The sequence below is a fragment of the Phalacrocorax carbo genome, chromosome 3 (assembly GCF_963921805.1).
Source record: "Phalacrocorax carbo chromosome 3, bPhaCar2.1, whole genome shotgun sequence".
NCBI lineage: Eukaryota > Metazoa > Chordata > Aves > Suliformes > Phalacrocoracidae > Phalacrocorax > Phalacrocorax carbo.
The window spans coordinates 55,455,417-55,476,466 of record NC_087515.1 but is presented as its reverse complement, the minus strand read 5'-3'; the positions used below and the strand labels follow the sequence as shown (position 1 = coordinate 55,476,466).

At 38.7% G+C, this 21,050-nt stretch overlaps 1 protein-coding gene across 6 annotated transcripts in view; it reads right to left on the bottom strand.

Annotated features, from left to right (window-relative positions):
- Positions 1 to 21,050, bottom strand: part of UTRN (utrophin) — a 383,596-nt gene that overhangs the window by 23,128 nt on the left and 339,418 nt on the right. For 5 of the 6 annotated variants that reach the window (XM_064446971.1, XM_064446972.1, XM_064446970.1 and 2 more), the window contains 6 exons: positions 20,820 to 20,977; positions 18,252 to 18,418; positions 15,854 to 15,965; positions 4,443 to 4,579; positions 2,717 to 2,755; positions 2,415 to 2,480 (listed from right to left, as the gene is read on the bottom strand). In XM_064446971.1, coding sequence (XP_064303041.1) covers positions 2,415 to 2,480; positions 2,717 to 2,755; positions 4,443 to 4,579; positions 15,854 to 15,965; positions 18,252 to 18,418; positions 20,820 to 20,977 — 679 coding nt within the window. The remainder of the gene's footprint in view (positions 1 to 2,414; positions 2,481 to 2,716; positions 2,756 to 4,442; positions 4,580 to 15,853; positions 15,966 to 18,251; positions 18,419 to 20,819; positions 20,978 to 21,050) is intronic. The other variant, XM_064446973.1, reaches the window with a different exon arrangement.

Here is a 21,050-nt window from a genome sequence, read left to right as displayed (position 1 = left end):
GATACACTGGACTGCAAGAAACACAGCTATTTCCTTTACTATAAAGGTATCTTAATTTTACGTATGCTTTTGCAAGTGTGTTATGCATTATTGCAGGCATCTTCAAGCTTCTTTTTAAAAGCACTGTGCAAGGCCCATAAAGAAATGGGATCTCTGGTGTCTTTTAGCATGGAGCAAGCTTGCCCATCCACACATTTGTTAATATTCCTCCAGGTTGAAGAAGGATAAACAAAAGCAAACACAGGATGAAGTTGTCTTGATCACCTCATCCCATCATGGCTCAGGTGGGACATCGTGTTCCAACACCTCTCCTGAAGGGAAGGACAAACTCCTAAGTAAGTAGAGACATTCAGACCATCTCTGCTCTGGGCCATCTCAGAGAGGTCTAGTTGATGTGAGTAACAAGAGTGAGTTAGATGCATACAAGTCACCTTTGTAATGCTGCTTAGCTCAGCATCCCTAAGTCTTTGATGAAACACCATTTTCAAAATCAATCTTTACAGACTCTTTGTCACACAGGGAAGTAGTACAAACCCTGTATTTTTCAGAGAGGAGAGCCTGCCCTGAATCTCTTAACGAGCAAGTAATAGATATCCTGTCTCACAAATGCAGATTCTACCATGATCATCCTGTTTTCAAACTCCATCATTTAGTCAGGATTTGCTTGGCAGAGCATGTGAGGCCAGGAGACAGCCCTGGTCACGGAGCAGAGGGAGACAAGGGAAGGGATTCAGAGTTGCCTTCAAGGCAGGATACAAACTGAAAGCTGTGAAAGGGAATTAGAAGCAACTCAGAGGTGACACAGCGCAACAGAACAGGGAGACACAACTTGATTGCAGGTAGGGGGCTTTGTTAACAGAAAACTGGGAATTGAGTGTTTTTCAATCAGTGACAAAGAAGGTTTATAGAGTTTATATAACTAGTTTATATGCAAAATATGAACATAACAGATGCAACTAGAAAGCACACAATAAAAATCGTATGAAAGATACAGATGGAGTTATGTCTTCATTTCTTAGATTTTATTACTAGAGGGGAAAAACACTTGAATAGCTTTAGAAAGTTAGCATATAGTAATTAGTATTTTTTAAGTTTGTGGTTTTGTTAACCAACTGCTGCACAGAGCAGGTATAGATTTTAGTTTTGTAGCCTTAGAGAGATACATGGTCCACCTTCTTCCACCTTCAGCAAGTCTAATCATGAGCAGAGCTGCTAAGAGCTGAGGCGGAGGAGAGGGAAAACAGGTATTACACCCGGGATCTCCCTTGATATTTAATGTGGGTCCAGAGTTTGTGCTTCATCTAGGCACAGAAAGCCACAGCATTCTGGCACCACAGGCTGAAAAAAGTACATAGGGAGACAGAAAATTCTCACATCTAAGTTATAGATTCAAAGAAATGTTGGGTGATTTAAATGAATTATATGTTCCAAATAATGGAAAAGCACTACAACTTTGCCTTTGACAATGTGCTATATACCACTTACAAAGGACGAAACTATTCATTATTTGGGGATGGAAGAAGAAAAAAAAAAAAGAAAGAAAACATGGAGGCTGACAGTAGGCAGCCCTTTAGGGTTAGTTTCTGCCCCGTTTTTCCCCTGCTACAAAGATAATCTGTTGTGTGTCCCAGGTATTTAACCAACTGTTTTGAAGCTTTCTTATGGTGCCCATAAGTTAGAATTCAGTTAATCATAAGCTCTGAATTTTTATTCAAAAAGCTGAAAAAGTTAACATTGTATCTGCTCTCCACACCTAATAAACAACAATAAAAACACTGAAAGCAAACCCAAGTCAGTTCCCATGGTAATATGTACCAATTTCTTTGTTGCCTAGAAGTTAGGTGTTTTTACTTGTTTTTGAGAGGGTACCTCTGGTTAGTGCTTAACTATCACCAGCTCTTAATTGACAGAAGACTGTTCAATAAAACACAGAAGCATTGAGATGGACTTGGCAGAATCAACATTTTATAATGAAAGGACTAGGGTGATCCCCTAAAAGCCAGAACATAAAGCATTTTTAGTTATTATATGTTTTCTTAAAAGTCAATGGTAATGGGTAGTGTCAACCTATCGTAGAAGAAAAGGAAAACGTGGGTCTAAAATCCTACAGAAAAAATTTATACGTCCAGTAAGTTCGGTTTATTTCCAAAAGTTAAAAATGAAGAAAGAAAAGGAAACCAGCACATTTTAGAAATAATGCACAGTAATTCTCCAAGTTTCCATTCTGTGTCACAGACAGCAGATTTAATGCATCTAATTTACATTTAATATGACCGTATTCAGAAGCTGATGATTTAAAAACACAGAGAATTACATCTTTTTACTAAATAATGCCCAGCCAGTAGAGTATATTAAAATCTGCAGGAATCAATCACGAAATGCAGTGTACCAATGAGAAACTGTGCATCTCTTACCTAGTAGCATACTGCTCTATCCTGGAGTGTGTGTCATCATGAAACAGCTGTGGAGACTGGGAAGGACTAGTTTAACAAAAAGAAAAAAAAGTGGTGCTAAAGCAATTCATGATATAGTCAACATTATTTTTAAAGTAAGTTAGACTCATGACAAATAAATACATTCACAATATTGCTGAGGGGGTTATTGCTTTGGGTCAGCCATGCCCTGTAGCTCATGCACATCGGATTAGCAGCAACTGAGCTAAAAGAGAACAACCAGTGTACTAAGCTTTCCAGACAAAGGGGTTCTGCATACTCACTCATATTGCTCTGGCCACATACTGATGAGAGTGATAGGACTGTAAGGAAGACAAAAAAAAAAAGAAGAAAGGAGAGAAAGAAAGAAAGAAACTATGAAACAAAAACTTTAGTGCAATTTGAGCAAGAGAAAGCTGGAGAAACAAAATATTTTAACCAACAACCCGCCCAGATTATTCGAATCAGCAGCAACTGATGTAGAAGCGACAGCAACATATACTGCCATGTATCATGGAGAGACAGGAGACTGACTTTCATACTTAATTCTGTTAAATAAAAATAAATTTTTAAAAAATACCAAATCAGTGTTATTGGTTGAATCGCAGTACGTAAACCATAATCAGTTCATTTAAATTCTGCTCAAGTACTGGAGCTTTCTCTTTAAACTAATAAGAAAATATATTTACAAAAAAACTGAGGGGAAAAAAACCACCACCACCAAAAATACCCACCGTAAGTCAGAGTTCTCAATGTTTATTTTCCTACTGTATAGAAATAATCAGAGGTAAATACATATCATATTACATTCTGACACCTGAGTGCTTAGGATTTTTTTTTTTTTTTTCATTTTTTAATTTAAGGGAACATGTTGCTGAGTTTTGCCACCTGCAGGGGAGAGAACCAATACCAACGGTTTCCTCAGCATGATGCTGGCAATTTATGTGTATATTTCCCACATGACTGGACCAAGCGAGTTTTATCCTGACCTGTGATTACAGTTTTGACATTCCAATTTCTGGCACCATTGTCAAACTTTCATCACAGCAAAGCAGTTTTGCCTTCCTGTGTTGGTGTCATTTTGTTTTGTTTTTAAATACGGACCAGCTGATGACTGCCCCAGTGAGTAACAATTTAACATTTGAATGTGTGTTGCTTCCTTAGAAGCCAAGCCATCAATAATGCCAATTTTCAGATAACTTCCTCCCGTTTTTAAACCCACTAATGAGCAGGCTTTGTTTATTGTAAAATGCACAGTCCTCCGGTCATGAAAACAGAGCACGGACAATGGCACAAGGCTGTTGCGTGCAGGCAGAGCATATATGTTGCAGCTTCACTGATTTTTCAAATTTTTCACTGATTTTTCAGCAAATTCACTGAATTTGCTCTTGCTAGATAAGCAGTGCTGTGTTCAGATGATATAGCAGTACCGCAGACTCCAGGATGTCAAGGAGAGTCAATCCATGAAACTACTCCTAGCGCCCTGTCAACACATCTTAATTTTGCTCTTTTAAGAGTTTCCTTTGCTTACAACTACCAAGTAAGTAAACAAAGTGGAGCATTTCTGCCAGCACCATATGTAATACTGTGGAGACACTGAGAGTTCTCTCTTTTATTAGGCCACCTGTGTTTCTGAAACCTGTAGGAACCTAATTAGCTCAGAGATTTCTAACTCCAGCAACTTTGAGATAATCAAATAAGCAGTGCAGTTCCAAAAGCCCAGTCTCCCCGAGCTATAAAACTGTTCTCTGTAAAACAGCCATTCAGCCCCCTCCAACGTTACCTGCTAAAGTCCATGGCTTTATGATAAAATGCTTACAAAAATCGAAGTATAAAATACCTTACTTTTTCAAAAACAGGCAAGACCTGCAAATAACGTGAAACACTACATAGAAAATAATACAGCACAAGGCTCTACAACTGCTGCTGATTATTTCTCGGGTTCCACTTCTTTGTTTTAATCAAATAGGCCAGTGACCCCAGGAGCAATTACTCTGTAATCAAGCTTACGTCTCCAGGTTGTCACCCTCCAATACTGTTTGCACAGGTAGGTAGCCAAGTCGGGGATGCTTTGCAAAATACTTCTTTGATCGGAATTTATTCTTGAGCACCTTCGTGAAGTCCCGTACATCTTCCCCAGATGTTGTCTTAAAAAGGGAAAAGAAATTAAATTGAGCATTGCTAAATAGCATTGAGATAACAGTGCTGCTACTGTCCTGATAAAGGATACATGGAAGAACTTCAAAATGTTAATGATGCTAAAAATGCCTTTTTAGCATCCTGAATTGTAGTACAGTAATAACAGTAATGCATCTACAAAATCTCTTCTATTGGAAAAGACAGCGAGGTTTCAAATTCCCAGCAATAAATGCATTGGATTTACCAATTACTTTATAAATTAGAGAAAAACCGAAACAGGTTCAAGTCTTAAGCTAAGCATTTATAACCAGTCTTACAAAACACAAAAATTTAATTTATCAGGAAAGAAAAAGGCAAATCAGTTTGCCAGATATAAGGGGACACTCTTAGCCACTGAAAGTAATCTTGACTCATACACATGGAGCTTGTGACTTGCCCCACAGAACAAACCTGTAATGGCTCTGCTGAAAAAATACAGCTAACAGTAATGGCTTTGTTTTAAAAAAAAACAAAGCTAACACAGCTCTCCGTGTTCATGAAGTGCCACAAAATACTCACTGCCTCCCATTCTATACCTAAACTGGAAAACTTTACCACCAGATGGGAGCAGTACATGCTAAACCATTCTCTGTTGCAATGGCCAAGTTTTTTACAAGCATTTTCTTAATTTACCAGCTCTCTTCCTACAAGGTTTCTGCCACTATCTGTATCATTCCAGAGTATCTGTATCCCCCCAGGTGAAGTGCAGCCATTGTACAGGCACTGTTCAAAGGCACAGTCAGAGACAGGCCTGATAAGAACAATCACTGCCTGAAGTGAAACTCACAGACTAATTCAGTCCCCTCTTCATTACTGGAGGGTAAGACTATACAGAAATTAGCCACAGGATTCTGCAAGTCTAAATTTACAACTCCTTACCCCACCAGCAGCCTTTTTACCAGTCCCCACTGATGCAGCCCCTTCAAAACTGACAAGTGCTTAGCCCCGTCTCTCACCCCCACATAAAATTAGCTGTGTTCTTTAGAACGGAATTAAAATTGATGCATCTGCTTTTAAAGATCTATTTAACTGGAAATAATCACAGCAATAATGGCAGTACTGCTTTGGTAATACTATTCAGTTAACTTCTGCTACAAAAGTAGGGATACAAGCAAAACATGCAGGCATAAAATACAAGGTGAAAACAGCAATAAAGATACCGGCAGGAAAAAACAGTAGCGCACGGTATGCCTTTAAAGTATAAGTGCTTACAGGCTGTACTGAGTACTTAAACAGAACGGTCCCCATGACATGTAGCAGTTACTATTAAGCATTTCTTCTTGCAACTGCAGTAAAGAAAAAGTGGCCATTGACTTCCTACATTAGCTGAAGATTTGCAATGGCTTCTACAGATTTCCAGCCCAAACTTGTAACAAACTACAGGCTGTATTTCTGTACCCTCTGCTTTGGGAGAAGCCTGTTAACGTAAAAGGATGGTGAAGCGGATGGGTATCCATAGGGAGAACAGAGTGAAAGACTTTTCAGTTTTGCACATTTTTTCCATGTTGTACTACAAAGAGGCCTAGGAGCAGGTCTGACAAACTACACTCTGATTTTATTCTCTATTGTCAAAACATAAAAATACTTCCCTATTCACCTATGTATTTTAATGTATGCATAATACATACAGTTACAAACTCTGTAATCCAGATCAGAAGAGCAATAAAAATTGTAGGTAATCAAACTGATGTTGGTAGGAGTTTCTCACATCTGGCTTTAACAAGTAACAACAAACTGAGTAAATTTGGCATTAAGAGGTGTTCGAACCCCTGAATTTTAATACAGGTAAATTCAGGGAGGGCTCAAAATGATTCTCGGAAAGCATCTACTCCAATCGCTGCATCATTCAAACACAGAACATGAGGCAGCCCAAAGGGCTGCTTGTTCTCACACACCAGTAACTCCAGCAGATGGAACTCTGTCCCAAGGCCAAGGATGAAAGTTTTAGTACCTACCCATTGCAGAAATAAATGTCTAATGAGCTGCCAAACTTTTTCTCTGGTGTATTCTTTATTTGGTATGACAGCCTGACCTTGGAAAGTCTAATATGACTCTGTACTGACTGAGGACAATAAATACAGTGGCATCTGAGCAGATTTGGAAGAACTATTTTAATTTACATGTAACTAAGACGCAACTCTTAGAAGTATTTCTCCTATGTTTTTTGCATATAACCATACTACACAACCCAATCCAAAATCATGCCAAAAGAGGTTTACTATACTTTTATAAAAGAATAGCCAGGCACCGTTGTATAGAATCTATCTATTAAATTAAAGCCAACAGGTAGCTTGTACACTTCATTACATCGTGACATGTTGACTATTTTCACACAAGTCAATAGCATATATGCCACCGTAGTTATAGAACTACTTCAAAAGCAAAGAAAAAAATCCTTTCATTCACTGAAAATTTCAGCCAAAAGATGATGTTTTCAAACTCCACTTAAAACCTCCGTTCTTAGAAGACGACAAAGTTCAGGAAGGAATGACTAAGATCCATGGCTGGCAGACATAAATAACTAAAAAAACTTCTGTAGCAGAAGGTCTCAAGGAGAAAATCTATAACAACTGAAAAACTGGCATTAGCACTCTTCAATATACCAGCCAAAAACAAATGGAGTCATAAATCACAAACTAAAACCAGATAAAATTCTTTGTAAACCAACGCAAATTTAAAAAAACTGGGATTTACATTGAAAGCAGTGATAAAAACAGAATAAGCTGAGACATGGTTTTCATATCTAGGTTAAAAAAGCAGTTGGTATATATATTAGAAACAGAACAAGCCTTTGTTGGGAAAAAGTAATACCAAGAATGTAATAAAGCAATTGGAGAGGACTAAAATAAGATATAAAAATTATAATAAACAAACACAAATATTAAAACGTGAATACATAATACTTACAACACATACATATATTTATTTACATTTCTCACTATTCTCTTTTTTCAAAGAAAAAATAAAGTGATAATAAAACCCAAACAATTTTCCATTCCTTTCACTGCACCTGCCTATGTTGAAAGGAATAGTTGCACCTAACTCATCATTCTCTTAATTACATTTCTTATGTCGAACACAAAACCAAAGACATACACACAGAAACTGATTCCCAGAAGAGATGTGAACCTGACTAATGAACACTGCCACTATCCCCAGCCAGATTCTGTGCATTATAAGGAATCTGGAGAGAAATGTACACAGACATTCAATACACACAATAATCAAGTTCCAAAAAAATACATTTTGTGTAATAAGACATGCTCAGTGATCCAAAATTTACAGTACAAAAGAACATCTATGTCATTTAAAAGGACTTTAGTTTATTCTTAATAGAAGCCCCAGTAGACATACCTGAATTTGATACCATTTGATGCTCATCAAATGCTTTAGCTAATTTTAAGGTTTGGGGTTTAAAAACAAACAAACGAAAAACCACCCCAAAACCCAAACAAATGTTTTTACATTTCCATATTTTTATTTCTTGACATTTTAGTTATCTGTAACACTTGGTAGAATCCCTACCGTGAGCCTGACTGCTCTTAATGGAAAACAAAACAAATTCTTAGACCTATTTATGGTAACAGCTACAATATGTGCAGGTATGGTGATAGCTGCATCTTAACGCAGCTGTCAGCTAGGTGACACCGGGAGGCTGGGAAAGTCCCCAGTGGAGGATATGGGGTAGAGACAGATACTTCATTCCTCTATTTTTATAAAAATTGACACTTAAGAATGCAACTCACCAATAAATTAAGCACTTGTTTAAGTGCATACATTCATTCCCATTCAACAAAACACCCACACTTTTAAAAAGCATTCCTTATTCCTTGATAGATGCATGAGATAAGGTACCACAAAAATTAGGTTATTAAATATATAACAACTGCATTTATGGCTGCCACTGCCACATTGGCGATGTCTCCGCTGTGTAACATCGTGAGGATTACCCTTCTAGGACCAATTCTGAACAGAGGCATTTCATAGCAGTTTCTCACCAAGAGACTGATTATAAATTGTGTGCATATTTTAGTTTACTCCAATGAAATCAAGTTCTAATTTCAAGAATACCTAACTTACCTCAGAATTTCACAGAATTTAATGAATTAAATTGCAAAAGTGTAGCTGATCACATAAGCCAGCTATCTGAGCAACTCTAAGAGTGAGACCTAGAGGAAAGCATATTGCCCAGATGCTAGGTATAAAAGACTGCCCTGACCAGATACCTATTCCTCAAGGCAAAGAATAATCTCTGAGCTCCACAGCTGGAAGCAATGTTCTGCATGCAAAATAGTCAGGTTTAACCATTCTTGCTGCTTTCTTTCATCTTCCCCACAGAACAATCCCATTTTGATAACAGTGAAGCATCATGCTGGGTGCATTGATAAGCATGTCAAGATGAAACCACTGACTTATGTCAGTTTGTTGCTTATAAAACACTGAGGCTGCTTAATGTTCAGGAATGTATCTGTCTTCTCTGGATGGCAGTAGCAATTACATTTTCAGATGACTTACCTAGAGAAGTCTTAACAGGCACTATTGCAGATAAGCTTTATTGTGCCTGGAAAATAATTCCAGTCTAGGGTAAACTATCACTCAACCAAAAATTTCTGACTTCTCGCCTGTCATGTTCTGAGCTCTTTCAGGGAAATAGAATTCTGGTTATCTGGCAGATGAAGGGGTTAATCTTTGCTGCCATCATTTTGTATAGAAAGGCTACAAAAAAAAAAGTTCCCAAAATAAGGAGCTGTGCCAGGTGAGTGTAGTGGCACAGAACTACAAAAATTGATTATACTTTCACTGAGGTCAGGAAGTAAGACTACTTGCAATGAGAAAATTTTCAGAACTGCTGATTTGATATTTGTACGTTACCTCAGAAAAGCTGCTTTTAAGGTTTTACTGTGGAATATAGGAGTTGTGAAGTGGAAACAGTTTGGAGAAAGAAAACTGATGCAGTAACTATTTCCATCTGAAATTCAAAGGACCCGTTGGTACAGAAAGCCATATTAATATAACACAAGTACCACTACTGAGAGACTTTCCATTCCAAAAAAGCTAAAAGTAAATCATGTAGGTATTTAATGTAAGAATATTCCTGATTAGATGCTAGGAAAACCTTACAGATTTTGACACGTCTCTCAAATTCTACATTAAGAATCCTATTTCTCCATCTTTTCTGAAAAAGACTATTTAAAGGTGAAAAAAAACCTATAACAACTTTGCATTTCTACTACTTAGAGACAGTAATGCTTTTACTTCCTTACACCATCCATCTCTAAATCCTGAATGAAAGAAAAAAGACAACGGAAGCCATTATCATGAATTTTTGTATTTCCAGCATCAAGAACACTAAAATGCAAGCCAGGATGAACGCTAAATGTCAGTACAGATTAGGATGCAATAACTACACATAATTATCCAGTGTAAATAGCCCTATTCTGAAATTAAGAAGCAATTCTCACCTGATGCAAGTATTGTGAAACTCATTAAAATGGAGACTGGCCCCCTTGCAAATTTAATTTTAAAAACAGATTACTTAAGCCATTCTCCAAATTATTTTAAATTTAAGTAGAAGTAAGTGAGCTTCTGAGAAATCTCTTCATACCCTAGACTGAACTGCTTACTTGAAGACAATTAAAAGGTCTCTCCATCTGCAGCTAAGCTCCAGCTCCAAATGCCAGCTTCACTAATCAGGGATGCATTTTTTTTCCTAATTATTGCTAGTACTCTTGATATTAATGTATTAATATACATTAACAGTAAAAAAGGGAAGCTAGACTTTATTAATGTGGTTTGATGAGTACATGTATTTGTATTCTGCAACACCGGCCACAAAAGTGACATTTTAACAACAACGGCCTTTCAATTCGGTTGAAAAGGTAGAGTAGATGCACTCTTCTTATTCAGGCTAACTGTACCATAACAGAATGGATTCTAAAGAATAATTCATTGGCCTTTGGTACCTTCTTTTCATTTTTTTTTATTTAATAGAACCAGCTCTATGCTATTTTGGGGGCATTATCCCATTTAAACATATAAACCGTTCTACTAACTTACTGCAAAGAATTTTGCAATCCTTCACTGTTATATTGTGCTAAATGAGCAACAAATTAGCACACCAAACAGTGCATTATTACAAATAGTAATAATAAACAATACTGGACTCTTGTTGTGAAATCAATTCTTTATTCCTGACTTAATTCAGTTGAGATTAGCTAAAATGGATTGCATGTAGGTACTGACTATGGAAGTCAGAGGCATAGAAGTAGTCTATTCATATAATGGGTCTTTTCTTACAGAAATGGAGCTAGCAGAATCTACTTACAGAAAGACCCTAGAAAACCTGCCACCCCCCATATTCATCTTCCAAATTAATGGGGGGTAGTACTGGACTTCTAATTTTATGCATCACCTATATTATATGCCAGCTCTTTTATTCTGCTCTACTTTAAAGTAAGTGAAGGAAGGCAAGTGTATAGGAGGTAAAGGAAGGAAATCGGATGAGTTTAATCAAGAATGTAATCTTATTCCCCTTATTATCCCATAGTGGATTCACCTCATTCCTCCTGTATTTCATGGAAAGAAGGGACTTTTTCCTTGGGTCACCTTATTTTGCACTTAATATTGCTTTAGAACTATATTGTTTTTGCAGCAGGAACAGAAATCTTCATTATAAGACAAGCTGTTCCTAGTTCCAGTGGCAGTGGAGATTCCAGCCATTTTCAGAATATATTTTTCTGTATGACAGTCTTTACTTGTAAATGACATGGCTCAGTTACATAATGTGAACATGTTTAACGAGAACTGAAAATTCCTCTCTGACATCAAATCTGCTGCTTCAGACAAAACCCAGAAGACATCAGAAGAAATATACCATCCTGTTCTAGGGAAAGTACCATACCCCATACTAGATATAATCTGTTTTATTCCCCTTCAATTTCCCAACAGGTATTTGACTAATGCAATGGGAAGGGTATCTTATTACATGGAGCAGCAGCAGTATCTATTCTGACACACCTTATGCCTTCATTTCTGAATTTTCTATAGGCTACAGATATTAACAAAGAACATTTCTGCTCTATGACCGTGATATAAACTGAAGATGAGTTTGGAGACAACTTTATGAGGAAAAAAAAAAATCTAAGAAAAATACATCTCAAATATGTTCAGACTGTTCTGGCTACACTGGCTAAGGAGGCAAGTAAACAATCAGTTGTGGGTATATCCTTTTATTGGCATAACTGTTAATGTTTGGAAGGAAAATAAAACTCTATAGAATCACAGACTGGCTATGGTAGGAAGGAACCCCTAGAGGTTGTTTTGTTCAACCTCCCAGCTCAAGCAAGGCCATCCAGAACCACTTGTCAAGGACCATGTCCAGGCAGCTTTCCAGTACCTTCAAGGATGGAGACTCCACAACCTCTCTAGGCAATCTGTGCCAGTGCTCAGTCACCCTCACAGAAAAAAAATATAATTTCCTGATGTTCACAGGGAACTGCCTGTGTTTTAACTCGTGCCCACTGCCTCTGGCCCTGTCACTGGGCACCGATGAAAAGAGGCTCGCTCCCTCTTCTTTGCACCCTCCCTTCACGTATTTATATATACTGATAAGATCCCCCCTGAGCTTTCTCTTCTCCAGGCTAAACAGTCCCAGCTCGCTCAGCCTTTTCTCTGCAGCCCCTTAATCATCTTTGTGGCCCTGCACTGGACTCTATGTTTATGCCTCTCTTGTACTGAGAGCCCAGAACTTAACCCAGTACTCGAGGTGTGGCTTCACCAGTGCTGAGTAAAGGGGAAGGACAGCCTCCTTGTTGGTGACCTTGACCAACCTGATAGCCTTCTTTGATGGTGTGACTGGCTGGGTTGATGAAGGGAGAGCAGTGGATGTTGTCTATCTCGACTTCAGTAAGGCATTCGACACTGTCTCCCATAGCATCCTCACGGGCAAGCTAAGGAAGTGTGGGTTGGAAGAATGGACAGTGAGGTGGACAGAGAACTGAACTCAGAGGATTGTGAACAATGGAGCAGAATCTGGTTGGAAGCCTGTAACTAGTGGTGATCCCCAGGGGTCTGTGCTGCGTCCAGTCCTGTTCAACATATACATCAATGACCTGGATGATGGGATGGAGTGTAACCTCAGCAAGTTTGCTGATGATATGAAAGAGGGAGGAGTGGCTGATATGCCAGAAGGCTGTGCTGCCATCCAACGAGACCTGGACAGGCTGGAGAGCTGGGCCGAGGGGAACCTCATGAAATTCAACAAAAGCAAGTGCAAGGTCCAGCACCTGGGAAGGAACAACCCCATGTGCTAGTACAGGTTGGGGGCTGAAATACTGGAAAGCGGCTCTGTTGAGAGGGACCTGGGAGTGCTGGTGGACAACAAGTTGACCATGAGCCAGCACTATGCCCTTGTGGCCAAGAAGGCCAACAATATCCTGGGCTGCATTAAAAGGAGCGTGGCCAGCAGACCGAGGGAGATTATCCTCACCCTCTACTCTGCCCTAGTGAGGCCCCATTTGGAGTACTGTGTCCAGTTTTGGGCCTCCAGTTTAAGAAGGACAGGGAACTGCATGAGCAAGTCCAGTGGAGAGCTACCAAGATGATCAGCGGACTGGAGCATCTCTTATGAGGAAAGGCTGAGAGACCTGAGATGTTCAGCCTGTAGAAGGCTGAGGGGGGATTTCATCAATACCCATAAATATCTAAAGGGCAGGTGTCAGGAGGATGGGACTAAGCTCTTTTCAATAGCGCCCATGACAGGACAAGGCCAATGGGCACAAGCTGGAACACGGGAAGTTCCACCTCAATATGAGGAAAAACTTCTTTCCTGTGAGGGTGCCAGAGCAGTGGCACAGGCTGCCCAGGGAGGTTGTAGAGTCTCCTTCCCTGGAGATATTCAAAACCCGCCTGGATGCGCCCCTGTGCCCCCTGCTCTGGGTGTGCCTACTCAAGCAGGGGGGTTGGATAAGATCATCTCTAGAGGTCCCTTCTAAACCCCACCATTCTGTGATTCTGTGACCTTCCTCCTAACACAGCCCACAATACCATTAGCCTGCTTAGTGGCAGGGACACATTTCTGGCTCATGGTCAACTTGTTGGCCACTGTAGCATTAAACAAATTGAAAAAAGTTCTACTTTAACCATTTTGTATCAAAACCAACATATTTGACCATCAAAATAATGAAAAAAAAAAATCCTGTTGTATAAATAAAGTTAGAGGCCAGGCAATGCTATGAATTATGCCAAGGATATTTCTATGCCCAGGCAGCAGGACAGACAGGACATCTTTTCATACTTCTTCAGTTCCAATAAGAAAATATTAGATTGTATGTCAAGAAACATATCAAACTTGTAGCTACAGCAGATAAAGAATCTGCATTGCAGAGATATATAGGCTTTTATATTCAACACACCCGTTGTTACATAACATTCATATTTTGTACATGCAACATTTTCTCCCTTCTAAATATTTGTTGTAATTTCAAAACATAGCCTTTAAACAGCCAGTAAGTGTCTCAGGTAGGTGAGAAGGGACAAGAGGAAGCAGAAAGAAAAAAACCACAGTGACAGAATATAACAAAAATTAGAACTTGCTGAAAAAACAACAAAGCTGCAATCAACTTAAAAAAAAAATTCTTCAGTATGTAGCCTGGCATACCAATTTATCAATCAAATCCTATCATTAAGTTATAGAATTAATGAAGAAAGACAACATAACTGATGCTTTCTTCTGATCACAATAAAGTGAAAATACTACTTAATAGAATTTGAATTACGTTACAGAAGACACATTGGGTAGAAAAGAGCAGGAAAACACAGATAATAGAATCATAGAATGTACTCAGTTGGAAGACACCTGCAAGGATCATCGAGTCCAACTCCTGTCCCTGCACAGGACAACCCCAAATTCACACCATATCTCTGAAGGCACTGTCCAAGTGCTTCTTGAATACTGTCAGGCTTGGTGCCGTGACTGCCTCCCTGGGGAGCCTGTTCCAGTGCTCCACCACCCTCTGGGTGAAGAACCTTTCCCTAATATCCAACCTAAACCTCCACAGGCATATCTCCCTGCCATTCCCTCGGGTCCTATCGTTGGTTGCCAGAGAGAAGAGATCAGCGCCTGCCCCTCCTCCAACCCTTGAGAGGAAACTGCAGACCTCGATGAGGTCTCCCCTCAGTCTCCTCTTCTCCAGGCTGAACAAACCAAGAAGTGACTTTAGCCTCACACAGTTTCTCCTCTAAACCCTTCACCAACTAATAAGCCCAACTACTACAGCAAAGGACAGTCAAATAACTCTGAATTTTTTTCCTAATAAAAGAATACACAGAATCTTGTGACACTATTGGAAATCAGCTCTATTTCAGTTACATTCTGGTCTGAATTTGTTTTTCTGAGCATACAGATGTTTCATCACTGTTGTTTAATTTACATACCAAATATCCCATGAATTTATTTGTGACAGAGTTAAAATTCTTAAGAATATAAACAACTATCAAATAAAAAAAGGGAAAGGGGTATTTGTGTGAAGGAAGTTACCCACTCCTCCACTTAAAGGCTCCTAGAAACTTCCTTAGAACATTCCTTTGAAATTTCATCAAGAAAATACTGTGTTGTAAAATTAATTTTTATTAGCTAATGCAGGCAAACCTCTCACACCATTTTTTCCTTAGAAACTGACAATTCTGTTCATTTTTCTTCCAGCTACACACCAATTTTTAAATATCCCCATAAAGAGTAATTACTCAGGGGAATAAAGCACAACATATTGCAACCACATTTTCATGACGTAAGCAAAATGTTGGACCTGAAAGCAAAGATCAAGCACCTTTAAAAATATTAAAGTGCATTATTAGAATATTAAATATTCTTTATCACTGTATAGCAATAGTAAAGTGAGTCCCTTTTCTCTGACATTTTCTCACCCTTACAGTGTGTGTATGTGCGCGCATAAGTACTGCAATTATATTCCAGCTTTGTTTTTACTAAACAAAAATGAAGTTCTTCTCTCAGAGGTGGATACTTTACTAATTTCTACAGAACCCAAACACCGCCTACATAAATTCAGCAGCACTAGCACAGTCCCCGATGACTTTCAGATAGAAAGGCAGAAAGACAGGCCCCACTAAAGATATGAAAAGAAATCCTGGCAAAATATCTAGGTGACAAAAGACTACGAAAGATATTTAGACCTCATATAGTGCAAAACCAATCCCATACGAACAGTCAGTAAATTGGTACTCACAGGTATACAATACTCCACCATTGGGTAATGCAATTTATGCCCCTTTGCTGTACGGCCGGAAAAGAAACAGCTCTGACAGACATCATAGTTGAAATGTTTTAAGCTCCGGTACCTATGGGGACATTAAACAAAGAGATTAGAGCTTCCTAGGTTTAGTTCTAATATTTACTTGTTATTAAACCTCACAAAGCAGATCATTCTCTGAAATAGTGTCACCTGCTTTTCAGCAGCAGCAACACAAAGACACAGTGAGTTTGTCGGGATTAGCTTAGAAACCACCTTGAAGCGCACGGGGGTGCACAACCGGGACACAGCAGGGCCAACACTCGGCACAGTAGCAGACCCGGGGGCACCGGTGCCGCTGCTGCAGCGGCACAGGACACAGGAAACCCACAGCCCTCTTAGTCTACTTCACACAACCTTCCTACACTATACAGGTCACCTCTGAGTTTTTAAAAAGAAATTCCTGCCTCGTATAGCCATATAGAGAGCCAATGACAATCGTCTATTGCCCAAGTTGCTTGGAAGCAGAAAATCTTACAGGCACCAGCTTCAGAGATGGAATGTGAAAGGTTTATAATTCAAGTTCAAACTGATTTAAAACTATGTTGTTTTAGTTTTCTTTTCATCTCTCTCGTATTCAGATGGCATCTCAGAAAAAAAATTTCTAAACCAGACTAGTTTACTTTTCTGTGTTTCTACATTCAGCAGTTAGCTTAAATGTTTTTACATTATTCTGATGCTCAGAAATTCTAAACATGTTTCAGAAAATAAAACTGAGAATTCATGAATTGTAAAAATAACATAAAATTAAGTTTTAAAATTACATTGATTTATTTACTTTTTTTTTTTTAAGAGCATGTACAGTTATAAACAAGCTACTAAATTTATACAGTATCTCTTGTATTAAATGTAGGTACCAGGAGCATGATATTTTTTTTTTAAAGCTAAAGCTGACTAAAGCAACAATTCCATTCCAGATTCCACCCACTGTTTTTTATAGTATGGTTGTTCTGACCAGAAGAGGTTATATCATTTGTATGAAACTAAAATGAGCCAACTCAACCAAACTGAATAGCTACTGAGTAGCTGAAGTTTAATTTAAATTGCTTCCTGACAGCAGTTTTCAGTACCAACCCACATTTTCCCTCTGATCAGTTTTATGCTTTGTTTTCCAAGACAATATGTGTCTATAAATGTAAAGGTTCACTTTTAAGGATGCTGATGCAACTGTTCATAATCTTTACTCAGAGCCTGTGTATTAAATCTGCTAAAATGCTAGATGCCTTTGTTGTTACAGATCTGAATGATTTCTACAATGAAGTTAGAGAATGAGCCATTCTTTTGTCTTCCTTTCTTTTTTTCTCTCTCTATGCCCTCCTTCTCCACTCAAAATATTTCAGTTCAGACAAGATTCATCAGCCCCAACTCAGGCATCTGAAAGATATCTGAGCTGAAGCTTTGTCACCCTAGGGTCCCTCAAGCATTAATTAATAAAAATAGGATGTTTAGAGAAATTTAATCTCCTCTTAAGACAGGCAACAAAGTTTGATCAGATGAATTACTTTTGGAAGCATTCACATATCTATATTTATAGTAAAAGAAGAGGGTTGCTAGCTCAATCTTATAAGACTGATTAAAGCCAGCATGCCTAAAGCTAGGTGAGATGAATCTGACCTCTGGATTCATATTATCATTCTTTAAAACAACAAAGAAGGAGAAACAGAAAGCATAGGGAACAAAAATTACTCATTTGACTGGATATCTGAAGAAAAGTCTTAGAATCAGTTACTAGAAAGACTGCTTTATATCGTTCCTAAATAATACACTCGGCCTCATGACCACAGCAGAGGAAAAAGTTATGTTTAGCTCTAGTCCCTATTGTTTTTTTTTTTACCATCATTTTATATGCTGGAGCAATCAATTCATAAATGCATGTTGGTTGTAACAGTACTCACACTAAGGGTACCAACTATCTCATGACCCATGATGATAATTCATAGTAAATGAGTTAGTTTCCCAAGCCTTATGCAGGAGAGCAGACAGCCCACCCACATTTTTTCTTACTGATCAGCTCCTTTTGGTCTTGTGCTTACAGAACACATGGGGTGCCTTTATACTTCACTTGCTACCTATTGGATCCACCAATGCCAAAACACCCGATGATAGCCTGCCCTGCACACCTGTCAGCGACAGGACCATTGGATGTCTAACAGCGGTACTGTAGGAGACAGAAATGCACTGGCACAGGCCACACTGTGGCCACACCATGGGTGGCAGATCCCATCTTAAAGCAGGAAAACAGCGGGAAAACAAACAGGAAGAATTGTACTTGTTGGAAGATTTACAAGTGTGGATATTTTCAGAGAAACCTAGCACACAATTCCCCTTCTCTTACCTAAAGCCAACAATTGGACACTCTTTACAGATGTTGCACTTGGCCTGATGTTTTGCTGTTTCTGCAGCTGCCACACGGTGTAGAACTGGTAGCCATACCATAGACTGTGGTTCTAAGCGCATCCAATCTATAAACTCCTTTACAGTTATTTCTGGCTTATTGTGGTTCTATGGAGAGAAAAAACAACATCCAAATTAAAAAAAAACCAAACAACAAAACAACAACAAAACACCAACACACACAGAGAGGCAGATCTTAGAATTCAACAACAACAAAAAAATATCTGTGTCAATCCTTTCCGTGCCAGGTTAATGTAAAGCTACTTACAGGGCACAAGAAACAACCTCAATTAAAATACAAATAAAGAAAACAAGCTAGTCAGTAAGAACAGAAAAGTTTAGCCACACAGACTAAACAGCTGTGATAGTGGAGACAGATGGTAACAAATATGGAGTACATAGCAAAGGAGTAATGTGTTCCATAGTAAAGCCAACTTTGAACTAAAAGGACTTGAGAAAGAAGGGAGCATGAAAGGGAAACATTCTGCAGTTCAGACACACTAAAGACCTGGTTGTCTTTTGAATTAAGATCGATGCAAGACCGCTAAAAGTCAGTAGTCCTTGCATGTGCCTACTAATTGCCATGAGACTCATGCAATTTTTTGTATTGTATTCTGAGCCCATGGTGTTCTTTCAAGTTAGCACGTTAAACAAAGACATAAATAAACAGGTAAATAAATAATGAGAGAGAAAAATCTGTCACTTATAGGTGATCACTGCAAGAATACAGCAGAGCTGAAGTATTAGCATGATTGTTTTAAGAAGCAAACACACTTCCACATTCTTTTTTTTTTTTTAAGCTGCAAGCACCAGAGGGGCCTAGCTTTAAAGGTACTATATTAATCAACTTTGTCAGAAGTAAGGCCAGAGGTCATCTTTCTGAGCTCACTGGAAGTAAGGGAACTCAATTTAAAATGAAAGTTATTCTTAAATAGTAACACATGACAAGAAGCAACACTAGGCTTCTTAACCTATTCACAGTCCAAGTCAAGTTTTGCCAGTAAAAAGGAGCAGCATGAAAAAGAATAACGTGCTTTCCCCACCAGAAAAATACTTGTTTTCACTAGACTGAGATAACTCTGTCCTGCAGCTGCCCACTTCCTCTAAGCTCTCTTAATGACCAGGGACTGAACTTGAGCTATTCACCTGAGACAAGGGATGCAACCTCATCATCAGTATAATCATACCATCACATGAAGTATTTCAACACTACCTTGACAGTACCCCTCACCCATATTTGAACAGCATAGGAGATGGGGCAGATCCTTGAGGGACATGAAGACCATTCCTCTGTGGCAGAAAAAGTCTGCCACTAACAAATGAATAATTTATTTCAGTATGACTTGAACCACTCAAGACCAGTGGTAGCTATGCCAAGCACCTTCCCTTACCATCTGAAGAAGCAATGTTAAATCCTCAGAGGAATTTTTACACGGTTAATTGGTCAAACCAACTTCCGTAAGTATCTACCAAATTATTCATGATCTGGACATACATTCTTCCAATTCCAGTCAGCTCAGACTCCAGAAATGAATCTAACAGTTCTGAGAAAAGCTAGCAAAACTGAATTTTTCAAAGCACAGGATGAAAATGTAGAAACATCTATGACAGAATGGCAAAAGAAAAATGCTCTGAAAGTTCACTGTAACATTTAATGTTTGAGTCAATAAAATCAGAAATACTAAAGTCAGTAGATTAATATATGGATTAAAAATTCAGTATGGTGTATATAATTTCTTACAATGCTCAAAGCAGCCACTTTCACAGAAATAATACACTCAAGCAGTATAGTTATCACTAGCAAACAGTCGGAGCCTCAGGCATCCTTGATGAAGTCTGAGTTAGGTTGTGTTCCATTACAACATCCTCTTTTTAATTCTCATCTTCTTTAAACAGACAGACACTCCTTGCAGCCTCATTAACCCCCTGCATGTTGCGTGCAGCTGAACAGCAGGCTGTAAGACAGCTTTATTCCATGTTCTGATCTGCTGCATAAAGACTCAGAATATATAAATGACTATGCTTGAAGTTTTGTGCAACTGCGAGCTCTTTTGTCAGTAAAATAATGCTAAATAATTCCCTGATGCACCAGATCAAAAATTACTATCAACGTCGTTCTTTTGTTCTGTTGAGATCACGACTTGTTCCAGCAGGGGAAAGCACGTTGTTCTCACAGTACCAGGTTGCTTTGAACGATGCAAAGCAGGATAATTGGCTGCTACAAAATTTTTAGCAGCTTTTAGAGCAGCCAATATTGTCAAAACCACAAAGATTTATATATTCTTTTTGCTAAAAAAGTAATTTGCTTGATCTTCTCCTAAACCATAAACCATCTTTTACAGCTGCATTTTCACAATAACTTCCCACATTTAGTCGCCAGAACATATTAATTTCTTTTCAAAAAACTCAATGGATGTTTTCAAATTCCTCACTTTTTATACCATGTAAAAGTGAATCTTAAGACTTCAGAAAGAGGGTTTTTTTCACATGAAGGTCTTTGTTATCTTACCTGTTGGAAGCAGCTGCGCACGCTGGGTTCAATGTTGCTGCCACCAAAGGCTGCCACTTCCCCAAGCTGCCGCGGGATCTGGATAGCGTCATGAAGCAGCAGGCCCAGCTGCCTCTGGTCGCACATTTCTGTGGGGCCTGCCACTTCCTTGAAGAGATCTGCAACACCAACAAGAAGCACCGACTCATTTCATTTCCATGTACACCCCTTTTTGTTCAGTAACGCTGCAGC